At 34.4% G+C, this 12,429-nt stretch overlaps 1 protein-coding gene across 2 annotated transcripts in view; it reads left to right on the top strand.

Annotated features, from left to right (window-relative positions):
• Nucleotides 1-12,429, top strand: part of SLC4A7 (solute carrier family 4 member 7) — a 123,870-nt gene that overhangs the window by 101,176 nt on the left and 10,265 nt on the right. For both annotated transcript variants that reach the window (XM_060162504.1, XM_060162503.1), the window contains 5 exons: nucleotides 1,401-1,562; nucleotides 1,709-1,960; nucleotides 6,032-6,100; nucleotides 7,491-7,664; nucleotides 11,176-11,307. In XM_060162504.1, coding sequence (XP_060018487.1) covers nucleotides 1,401-1,562; nucleotides 1,709-1,960; nucleotides 6,032-6,100; nucleotides 7,491-7,664; nucleotides 11,176-11,307 — 789 coding nt within the window. The remainder of the gene's footprint in view (nucleotides 1-1,400; nucleotides 1,563-1,708; nucleotides 1,961-6,031; nucleotides 6,101-7,490; nucleotides 7,665-11,175; nucleotides 11,308-12,429) is intronic.

Raw genomic sequence — 12,429 nt, forward strand, 5'->3', positions numbered from 1 at the left:
AAGCATAGATATTGAGCCACTAAAGATTTTAGGCCATTAAGAGGTGACTATATCAAAGTATTCTGTTTTTACCAAGTCTTACAAATAGACAAAACTATAAATTATATTAATGTAATTTCCTGTAATCCTGGTCCCATTTCCTTATTCTGGTTCCAAATATATCCTTGTTATTCATTTATCTAGCTTTCAAGTAGCAAACTGATTTCAAGGGGTTTAAAATACACTTGGGGAAACAAGTTAAGAAACAGTTAAGAATATATGCATTGTATACATAAAACATATTTATTCATGTGCAGTATTGAATATGAAGCAGTATAATGTATATCAGTGTGGGAAAATTATAATATCTGTATTCAAAAACAGTAAATTTCCCTTTTGTGTTGACAGATGTTTTCATGTAGAAAAAACAGGCTTAATATGACATCTAAGTAATAGAAGCATTTAAATTTCAATATATCCAATATCCTCCAAGAATGCTAAACTCTTATGATCTCTAAAAATGTTTTATTATAAAAAAATTTTATGTTAACAGCATTGAAATAGATTTTTAAAGTGCCAGATTTTTGTCAGCCAATGCTTTGGAAAAATAGTGTAGCAAGGCCCAGTTCTACTTTAGTACTGACCCTGACAAGATCACTAGTCTGTAGGATCTCCAAAGCAGTTTAGATTAGGAGTTGATCTAGTAGGTAGATTGATTTCACCTTATATGAAGTAGATAGGCATGTGTTGAAAGGACACTCTACTTCACTTATCTATTCCTGCATAACAAACCTCCCAAAACATCATACCTTTAAACGACAACACTTTTTTTGTTCATAAATGTGCGACAGTTGGGACTAGGCTTAACTGGGTAGTGCTCTGGTCTCCTGGTTTGAGATCTTATACGTGGCTGCAGTCTTTATTGCCTTGATGGGAGCATGTCTGGGTGCTCAGTTCAGACGGCTGAAGAAGCTGGGTAATTGCCTCCCACCCCTGTCTCATCACATTGTGTCTCATCACATTGTGTCTCATCCTCAAGAAAGCTTATGCAGGCTTACTCAGAGCTTAATCTCAGGGTTCCAGAAGGGTTAGAGAAGAAGCAGCAGGGTCCCTTGAGATCAGGACTCAGAAATCACAGGGTTACTTTGGCCTTATTCCCAGGTTCAAGGGGAGGAAATAGACTCCCCTTCTAGGTGGAAAGAGTGGCTGAGTCACGGGGACAAGAGACCTGCCTCTAGGGATGAGAATTCCTATGGCTGTCTCTGCAAATAATTCACAATATATCCCAATATTTAATCCAGTCCTTTCCGATCCCTTGGCATTTGTTGGGGTAGACACAGTCTGTGCTGTGGAAATTTTGTGCAGTAGGAGAAGGAAGCTTTTTTTTCTTTCCTTCTTTTAATCCTTAAATGTTTTAACAGCCTACTGATACAAATAGGGGCTGGATCATAAGCCCTTTGGGAGAAAATCCTTGGTGGACCTTATTAATAGCTGCTATTCCAGCTCTGCTTTGTACCATTCTCATCTTTATGGATCAACAAATTACAGCTGTAATCATAAACAGAAAGGAGCACAAGTTGAAGGTAATTTTAAAATTTTGTCCCAAGAATTGTTTCTTTGAGTTGGAGATGGTGAAAATTAATTTCTTCTCTCTTTATAAGTAGTATAGAGTTTTAACCTAAAAGAACAATATAGGCTTACAAATATTCATGTTTGTTTCACTTTTCAGAAAGGAGCTGGCTATCACCTTGACTTGCTCGTGGTTGGTGTTATGTTGGGAGTTTGCTCTGTCATGGGACTTCCATGGTTTGTGGCTGCAACAGTGTTGTCAATAAGTCATGTCAACAGCCTAAAAGTTGAATCTGAATGTTCTGCTCCAGGGGAACAACCCAAGTTTTTGGGAATTCGTGAACAGCGGGTTACAGGGCTAATGATTTTTATTCTAATGGGCCTGTCTGTGTTCATGACTTCAGTACTAAAGGTAAAAAATCGCTTTATTGCAATGTTTTAAAATCTTTCTTTATCATAAAATTTATACTTGGTTGTATGAAAATGAAACATTAAAATATCTAAAATTAGTTTCATTTCCTAGAATTTACTTGGAAAATAATATTTTGGAATGGTGGTTAGTGTAGTAGGCATCAGTGTTAGATTGTATCCTTTTAAAAAATAATGTAGTTTAAACAAACAAAAAATAATAATAATGTAAAAGGGTAGTATTAAAGACTATAGAGTTTAGGAAGGAGTTAATCCATGGCTTAGTTATGATCTAAAAGAAGAATATACCAGAGGATTTTATAAGCATATTAGAGGAAATAATATTGAAAGATAGATGAAACAGTTATTTGACCACAATGTAAAAAATAATATTGCTATTAATTGAATTAATACATTCTTCCTGACAAAGAACGTATTAATGAAATGAATGTATTAAATGAAATATGAGTAGTAACACTCATTAGGAAAACAAAACGAGCTAATACTATAAATGAAGCATGTAAGAAATTATACTTTATGATAAACCTCTTTTAGTCACATCTGATCTTTACTGTACACATTCTACCTAATCTAGTGATTTAATAAAAAACAATAGCCATAGCAAACGTAGCTAAGTATCTAATCTTAAATCTTCTATTCATCATGGAAGAGCTCAACTCCATTTTTTTTGGTGTTTCAGTTATGTTTGTTGTAAAGAAAATAAGTAAAAAGTTGTAAACTATTTATAAATTAGGGTACAAACGTGGAGTGTGTATGTGTGTGTGTGTTACATATTAACTAAAAGAATTGTAGTTAATGCTAGAATTCTTTGGCCTCCTTTCATGGAGCCAATTAATTGACCAAATATTTGTTGAGTACTTTCTGTGCTATTAAGTACTGAGGCAACAATAATAAATAGGACACTTTATTGTCTACTTTGAAAAACTTGGCAATCTGCTTGGTGAAACAGATAGGCAAATGGGCAATTACTGCATAGTGGTGAGTATATTGTTAGAGGTGCTTGGGACAAGAGGAGAAATATGTAGTGCAGTCTTACGGGGATGCTGCGTCTCCTGATGAAGGTTGCCCTTTACATTTTTTAAGTAGTTCTAAAAATTTTTAAGTATTAACTGCTTATAGGCAGAAAAATTCAAGTAGAATATCAAGAAAGCTCTAAAATAAAAAGTTAGTCTATTTTCTCTCACTTTCCAAAAGCAACTCTCCAGAGGTAAACTTTTTACTCCTTTGTTTTTTAAGTTATTTTGTTAGTTAACACCATTATAGATTTATATACTTTTATAATTTCATTTTTCACTTTATTATCTTTAGACTGAATCTCTTTGCCTAAGACAGTGATTCTTAAAGTCTAGTTCAAGGACCTCTGGGAGTCCCTGACACTCTGTCTGGGGTCTGCAGGAGCCTCCCTTTCCCATTTATGTGACTGTGTTGAGGCTGGGTTGTCTTCATAGACTTTGGCCAGAACGATGTATTGTAGCAGATTTAATGCAGGTGCAGATATGAGAGTGTAGTCATCTTCTGTTAAGCCACCCGTTAAAGAGATTTACAGAAATACAGAACAGCGCTGCCCTTCTCACCTAATCTTATGTTCTTTGGAAATTATAGTTTTCCAGTAAAAATATGTTTTTTATATTAACTTGTAATAGGTTTATTATTATTTCGAAGTGAGTTTAAAAATAACTATTGGGACATCCCTGCTGGCGCAGTGGTTAAGAATCTGCCTGCCAATGCAGAGGACACGGGTTTGATTCCTGTTCTGGGAAGATCCCACATACTGTGGAGCAACTAAGCCCGTGCGCCACAACTACTGAGTCCGCGTACGCCACAGCTACTGAAGCCCATGTGCCTAGAGCCCGTACTCTGCAACAAGAGAAGCCACTGCAATGAGAAGCCTGTGCACTGCAACACAGAGTAGTCCCTGCCCTCTGCAACTAGAGAAAGCCCGCGTGTAGCAACCCAACACAGCCAAAAATAAAATAAAAAAACTATTTAAAATTTTTCTTTTAATTTCTAATATGGTGAATATCTATTTCCCACATACCTATATACCTATTTATATATCTATACCTATGTCTCTCTCTCTCTCTCTCTCTCTCTCTCTCTCTCTCTATATATATATATATATATATATATATTCCACGTAAGAGTATTTGGGGGGAGGGTCCTCAGTACTTTTTAGGAGTATAAAGGGGTCCTGAGACCAAAAACTTGAGAGCCTCTGACCTAAGTTTATGTCTTTCATGAGGATTTACCCCAAACATCCCATTCTCCCTTTCATCAGTTGTTTTTGGTTGGCTGTGTTTTTAGTTTTATTATTATTTTAAAGGTTACCAACATTTACACTCTGTGCTTTTTCTGTAAGTTAAATTATAGCAATGTAAGCCCTCTGGGAACACGTAATCAGTATTATGATGAAATAAATATTCGCTGAGGACTAGGCGGTGTGATCAGCCTGCGTGGAGGCAGAAATAACCCTTATTTCCCCAGACTCCTGCGGTTTCAGAATAATAGTCCAAGCCGCAAGACCTGAGAAGTTTTCTTAATATTTGTTGACTTCTCTTACTTAAAAAAAAGTACATATACAGGTTCCACTTTTTCTTGTATTTCTTTTTTGTATCTCTAAAGGAATTCCTTGAGTAATTTTTTCATGTCTGGTACCATAATTAGTAAACTTTCAGAGTTCTTGCATGTTTCAAAATTACCCTCTATGATTGATAGATGGATATTCATTTCAAGTTTCAAATTTATTTTTCTTTGAGTCTTAAAGTTATTGTTGCCTAGAGATCAGTGGTTCTAGTAAGAGGTCTGATATCTATTTGGTTTTTGTGTCTTCAGAAGCATCTTTTTCCTTTCTAGAAGCTACCAAAATATCCTTTTTATTCTTAGAGTTTGGAAATTTCACTAGGATATTTAGGTAAATAGAAACTTTTAATTTACCTTGCTTCTCTCTCTGTGGGTCATTTTACTCTAGAAACTTATGCCTTTAACTGTGGGAGTGTTCTTCAGTTGTTTATTTCCTTTTCTTTATTTTCTCTTAGATATTTCTTCACTTTCAATTAGACAGATACTAGACTTTCCAGATATGTTGTTACATTCCTCTACTCTCTCTCACTGTTAAAATTTCCTCTATTTTCTTTATCATTTTATTGATCTCTTTAGTCTTATCAAAATCGTTGTTACAAAATTCTTTTAAATTATTTTGATAATTGTATCTTTAATTTCTGGGAGTTTTTTTTTTTCATTCTGGTTGTTCATTTCTCTTAGCATTCTGAAGTTGCTTTATGGATTAAATATTTTCTTGAGATTCCCTGAGGATACTGATTAGATTTTTGATATGTTTTCTTTTCTCCCACGGTCCTTAGTTAAGGACATACGAGGTTGTTTACTAGAGAATGAGTGTGATTCTCCTCTGGCTGTTAGGTCTTTTTTCCTTATAGGTCTCTCCCTTGGGTGACTGCTGATTGTGGTGTTTGAATCAATGAATGGGGCCTGTTGCTGGCTTTCCTGTGGGATGTCTGGGCATGGACTAGGTAGGCAGTTTGGGATCCCCCTAACTGCCAAAGTAACAAGGACATTCTTTTTCAGGCTGGTGTTTGTTTATTATACGTATTGTAAATGGTATTGTATAGCAGTCACTGTAGGGGTAGTGATAGTAATAATAATGGCTAACCCTTTTTGAGTGATTGATATGTACCATGTGCTTTTCTGAATATTTTATGAATTTGAAGTTTTTTAATCTTCAAGGCAATCTGATACAGAAACTAAAATAGAGAGATTAAGGCTCAAGAAGAGGTAAACTGGGTTTTTAGGACAAGTAGTCTGATTGTAGTACTTCTGCTCTTAACCACGGAACACAGTCCCTTCTTAGGAGGGAACATGTAGATGGTAAATGATTCTTCAAGGAGGTTATTGTTTACTAGCATTTTTCTTTGTTATAGAAAAGTCTCATCACTGAAAGATCTTTTAACTCTATCTCATAGGCACTATGTTTTTATGTATTTTTTATGTGAAATTGTTCTGGTAACATGGGTTCTAATTGTGGTCATTTTACTTACAGTTTATTCCAATGCCTGTTCTGTATGGTGTTTTCCTTTATATGGGAGTTTCCTCATTAAAAGGAATCCAGGCAAGTCTTAAGCATTTAATAACTTTCTAAAAAAAACTTAAACATTTTATATTTGCAATGATTGTTTTTCTGATGGTAGTGATTTATTCTCTGATATTTTGGGGGCAGGTTAACTAGTGACTTCAAATCCACATTTTCCAAGTAATTATTGCTTACTGAACATTTTTTTCCCCCTGAGAGTGAGATCATGAACTGTTATGTCCTTACCTATTTTTAATTGAAGCTAATGAAAGGTAACTATCAATGAAGACTAGTATAGTAAGAGGGAGGATCAAAAGGATTGGAATGGGGGAAAAGGGGCTATTTCTGACATGTTAGAACAGTAATTTCAGTTGCTTAAAAAGAAAATGTAGATATTAGTCTTCTATAACCACGGTAATACCTGCCATTTGTATGGTGCAGTACAGTTTATAGAGCCTAGTATACAGATGATTTTCTGTGATCCTCAAAACAACTTTGGGATATGAAAGGAAGAAGTACTGATTTTGTAAATCATGAAACAGAAATAGACTTACTGAAGGTTTTTAACTAAGTAAGCAGTGGAGCCAAGGCTAGAATCTAGTGTTTTCACTACTCTGTTTTGTCTTATTTGTAGTATTTCTTGGGAAACAAGCTGATAGAATGAATTAGGATTTGTGTGAATCCAGCCTTAGTGTAGAACGTGTAGCTGCTCAGGCAGGGTTGGCACCACTCACCCAGTCCCGGCCGTGAGCAGCGTGTGGTCCCGAGCTGCCGGCTTCCGGCTGCCGGGTATCTCAGACGCACCAGCATTTTTTTTTTCAACACAGTCCAGTATCTACTCTCCAGTGGTTAAGAGATGATCTCATTAACTCAGCTGATTGTTTTACAACAATTTTGTGAGTTATGTAGGGCTGATCTTATTCCCGGTTTATAAATGAGGAAATTAAAACTCAAAAGGACCAAGGGATTGGCTCATAGTTTCCTTTTCAGTGGGTGAAAAATTAGTAATTGTTACCTCAGGTTATTTTCATAAAATTGGTAATGTTAGACTTAGAAAGTACCTTGGGAGATTGTTACTCTTTTATTTTACATATTAGAAAACAAGGTCAGAGAGATTAAATGACTTGTACATTTGGTTATAGCAGATAAATTTATCAAAATATTTTAATTCCCCAATTTAAAACATTTTGACTTGAGTTTTCTGATTAATGAATTACATTTGTTTAAGTGGTTGCCTTGATTTTTTTTTTTTCTCCTTGGATCAAGATGTTGTAAACTGAAACATTCTCCTGTGTTATCACGGCATATCAGGGAAGTTAGAGTTTAAATCACAAAACCCTAAAGCAGAATACAATTTCTTTTCCTAAGTAACAGAAATGATATTTTTGTTGAAAACTTTTTCTTGTTTTGCTTTCCATTCGATATCCAGTTTTTTGACCGTATAAAATTATTTGGAATGCCTGCTAAGCACCAGCCGGACCTGATTTACCTCCGCTACGTGCCCCTCTGGAAGGTCCACGTCTTCACAGTCGTCCAGCTCACCTGTCTGATCCTCTTGTGGGTGATAAAAGCTTCGGCTGCTGCAGTAGTTTTTCCCATGATGGTAAGTTTTTTTTTTTTTCAGACTTTATCACTAATTAATAACATTTTTATGTGTTTTGGTAGTACTTATCTTACTAATATTTATAATTGACTTTGAGTAAAGGATTTTAAGCACCTTAGGTGTTTTGAAATGTGAATTAGCCCTTTCTAGCTGTGAAACCAATAGTTTTCAAAATTGAATTTGCTTGTCATTTTCTAATTTTGGTTTGTTTTTGATTTTTAGTCCTTGGGTATAGAACACTGTTCCGTATTTTTAAACAATTTCAGAGTTTAGGACGTTTATGAAGCAAATATGGTAGCCTAACTTAAAAAGCAGAGCAACCAGAGCAACATGGTTCTTTAATAGGCTATTTCAATACATCTTTTTCAGAAATTAATAGATCTAGAAGTCAAAAAGTAATAAAGATTATAGATGATATTAATAATTCACTACATTATCATATACTTTAATAATTATTCATAATTTAATCATTAAATTATCACATTTCAAAATTGCATTTTGCAAATAGGGACTATGCATCCTTTTGTAAATATTATGCAAAAGTTGGTTTATGTACATGGCCAAAAAGAAAATTTTTAAAAATTAAAAAGTTGTGAAAATTATACAGTTAATATTCCCTGATCACAAATAAATTAAATTATAAATGAATAGTGAAAAGTCACTAAAAAATATTCAAAATTATATACCATGTTCTTTGTTTTGCATACTTAGTATTATAAAAATGTCACTTCCAAGTATGAAGCCTACTAGTTTTATTGCATGTGTGTTTGTGTGTGTGGGGGGGTTGGTATCAGTGTGAACTGGGTAATTTTAAAGTTTATAGAGAAAAATAATACCAGAGCCACAACAACATGGATGGTAGAAATATTCTGTATCTTACTGGGGTTGCTTTACAAGAGTACATGTATTTTTCAGAAGCATTAAACTCTACACCTGATATTTTTTTATTTACTATATGTAAATTGTATATTAATGAAAAGATAAAGATATAATAAATACCAGAGAATAACAAAACAAAGATAATTATAATTCAGAATTCCTAGCTGGGTGCGGGGGTGAGGGGCTTGACTGTTCCTATGCTAATACCATGGTGTTTTTTTTTTTTTTTAAAGGGAATTCCTTTATTTTTATTTATTTATTTGTTTGTTTATTTATTTATGGCTGTGTTGGGTCTTCATTTCTGTGCGAGGGCTTTCTCTAGTTGCGGCAAGTGGGAGCCACTCTTCATCGCAGTGCTCGGGCCTCTCACTATTGCGGCCTCTCTTGTTGCGGAGCACAGGCTCCAGACGCGCAGGCTCAGTAGTTGGCTCATGGGCCTAGCTGCTCCGCGGCATGTGGGACCTTCCCAGACCAGGGCTCGAACCCGTGTCCCCTGCATTGGCAGGCAGATTCTCAACCACTGCGCCACCAGGGAAGCCCACCATAGTGTTTTGATAACTGAATATTTACAAATTGCTGTCAAGTCAGCATAGCTAATGAAGTTGGCATAGGAATTGACAAATAGATCAGAAAAACAGACTAATGAGTCCAGAAATTTGTAAGGATATATGAGAATTTACCACCTGAATAACATAAGCGGATTATTTCATTAAAGGTGTTAATTCATTTAAATGGGAAAATTTAGTACATAGTATTAGAAGATTTGACTGAATACTGGGAGCTAAATAAAGTTGCTATCTTATCATATTCAGAAAGAAATAATAAATCAATTCAGGATTTAAATGTTAAAATGAATTGTAGTAGAAAATCTTGAAGATTATTTGTATAATCCAGTGATTGAAGGTAATTTTTCAAAGAAGGTAGAGAAATCCAACAGTAAAAGAAAGATGATATGTTTGACCACATGATAATTGTTTTGTTTGTCCTTATTAAAATCAGATAGTGAACTGGGAGAAAATATTTGTAACATATAAGACAGGTAAAGTGTTTCTGTCCAAACTACACAGAACTTTTAGGAATTCATGAACAGAAGTCAATTGAAACCCTCCTCAGTGTTGGTGGGAATGTAAATTGGTTCAGCCACTATGGAGAATAGTATGGAGGTTCCTCAGAAAACTAAAAATAGAGCTGCTACCGTATGATCCAGCAGTCCCACCCCTGGGCATGTATCCAGAGAAAACCATAATTCGAAAAATACATGCACCCCAGTATTTATTGCAGCACAATATAATAGCCAAGACATGGAAGCAACCTAAATGTCCATCAACAGATGAATGGATAAAGATGATGTGGTATTTATATATACAATGGAATGTCACTCAGCCATAAAAAAGAATGAAATAATGCCATTTGTAGCAACATGGTTGGACCTAGAGATTATCATACTAAGTGAAGTAAGTCAGATAGAGAAAGTCAAATATCATATGATATCACTTATATATGGAATCTAAAAAAAAAAGATACAAAGGAACTTCTTTACAAAACAGAAACAGACTCACAGACATAGAAAACAAACATACGGTTACCAAAGGGGAAAGGTGGTGGGGAGGGACATATTAGGAGTTTGGGATTAACATATACACACTACTATTGTACATATAAAAGGTAATCCACAAGGACCTATTGTATAGCACAGGGAACTCTACTCAATATTCTGTAATAACCTCTATGGGAGAAGAATCTGAAAAAGAATATAGGTACATGTATATGTATAACTGCATCACTTTGCTGTACACCTGAAACTAACACAACATTGTGAATCAACTATACTCCAATATAAAATAAGAATTTTTTTAAATTAAGTAAAAAACAAAAACAGAAGAGGAAATCCAAATGTCCAGTGAACATTTGAAAACATCTTCAACCTTAGCAGCAGTTAAAGGAAAGCAAATTAAAGAATAACGTGTCTTTTTCACTAATATAATTTGAAAGTTAAAACCTAATGCTGGAAAATGGGTTCTCTAATGCATTGCTGAAGAGATTTTTAAAAATTATATCTACTTAAATAATGTACATAATGTAAAGTAATCATAAAAATTAATAATCATGTTTGTGAAGACACTCATCATGGTTAATCTGCTTTATAGTTTTATGCAGAGTTCAAGGGATTTATATAGGAAAAGGCTAAAAATCTCATTTCCTTTATGTCTTTGAGCAGAAAGTTGAAAAAGATAAATAGGTGACTCAGTTTCTTTGAAATAAGATGGTGTATGGGGCTTCCCTGGTGGCGCAGTGGTTGAGAGTCCGCCTGCCGATGCAGGGGACACGGGTTCGTGCCCCGGTCCGGGAAGATCCCACATGCCGCGGAGCGGCTGGGCCCGTGAGCCATGGCCGCTGAGCCTGCGCGTCCAGAGCCTGTGCTCCGCAACGGGAGAGGCCACAACAGTGAGAGGCCCACGTAAAAACAAAAACAAACAAACAAACAAAAAAATAAGATGGTGTATGAAGTCATTTTAAAATAAAATATGTGAAGTACTTTTCAATTTACGATTTAATAAATACTTTTTCTCCAAGTGATATAATTTGCATATTTTTAGATGTTACTTAATATTCTCTCCATCACTTTTTAAAGGTTCTTGCGTTAGTCTTTGTACGCAAACTCATGGATCTGTGTTTCACAAAGAGAGAGCTTAGTTGGCTTGATGATCTCATGCCAGAAAGTAAGAAAAAGAAGGAAGACGACAAAAAGAAAAAAGAGAAAGAGGTAAAAAAAGAATTTTAAATATACACTGTTCACTTCTTTTTTAATATTTTGTACCAAGTAGCAAGCACTATTGTAGTCACTTTGATGGAATCAACTCCTTTAGTCCTCCTAAGAACCTTATTATTATAAAGTGTAGGTACTTATATTATCCCCACTTTACAAATGAGGAAACAGAGAGAGAGAGAGAGAGAGAGAGAGAGAGAGGTTAGTAGGTAGTTTGTCCTAAACACAGGCTCTTACCCATTTTACCAACTTGCCTTTATCCCTTGCCTTTATGTACATTTATGTTAAATGTACATAAGTACATTTTAGCATACATTTTAATTTTAACAGCATTTTAATAATCTGGCATATATTGGGTTGGCCAAAAAGCTTGTTTGGGTTTTTCGGTAACATCTTATGGAAATGAACTTTTTGGCCAACCCAGTGTAAGGACAAAAAGGACTTTAAGTAAATATCTTTTTACAGAAAGTATAGTAAAACTTTAGTCTTTATATTCAATATTATGTACCCTTAGTTGATTTGTATACTGAGATTTACATAAATACTCTTTTCTGAATTTGATTTTTTTTAAGTAACCAGCTCAATATTATAACCTAGTAAGAAGGACAAATAAAACACTTGAGTATGTAGCATAGGTGATTTTGTTGATTTTAGTGCTTCACTTAATTTTCCCATTCAGAATATTGTTTGAAAATCAAAGATAAGAAGATATACATTTTTTAAAGTTGTGGTCCTATTTAAATAGATCTCAGAATTGCTGGGGGTTTTTTCTAATTTTTGAGGGAAATCAGCATAATTTATAACTTATTGCATAGTATTTATGGAAAAGCATTTATTAAAGTTTTGCAGACAAATGCGTTTAGGGCTTGTTGGCATTTTTTCATGATTTCGATTGATTTTTCAGTGCTGATTTATGGCAAAATTACTGGTTGTGTATTTACTTTTCAACAAAAATTTTGACTTTTTAATTAGGACACTAATTAAAACATTTGAATTGAGTCTCCAAAATTTTTAAGAGCTTTGTTTCCTTCAAAGCTATATATGTATGTAAATGTTTATGAACTTGATGATTTTTCAAATAGGGTATAATCTATTTATAAAATACTTAGGTAAAATTGC

The sequence above is a fragment of the Lagenorhynchus albirostris genome, chromosome 10, assembly GCF_949774975.1.
Source record: "Lagenorhynchus albirostris chromosome 10, mLagAlb1.1, whole genome shotgun sequence".
NCBI lineage: Eukaryota > Metazoa > Chordata > Mammalia > Artiodactyla > Delphinidae > Lagenorhynchus > Lagenorhynchus albirostris.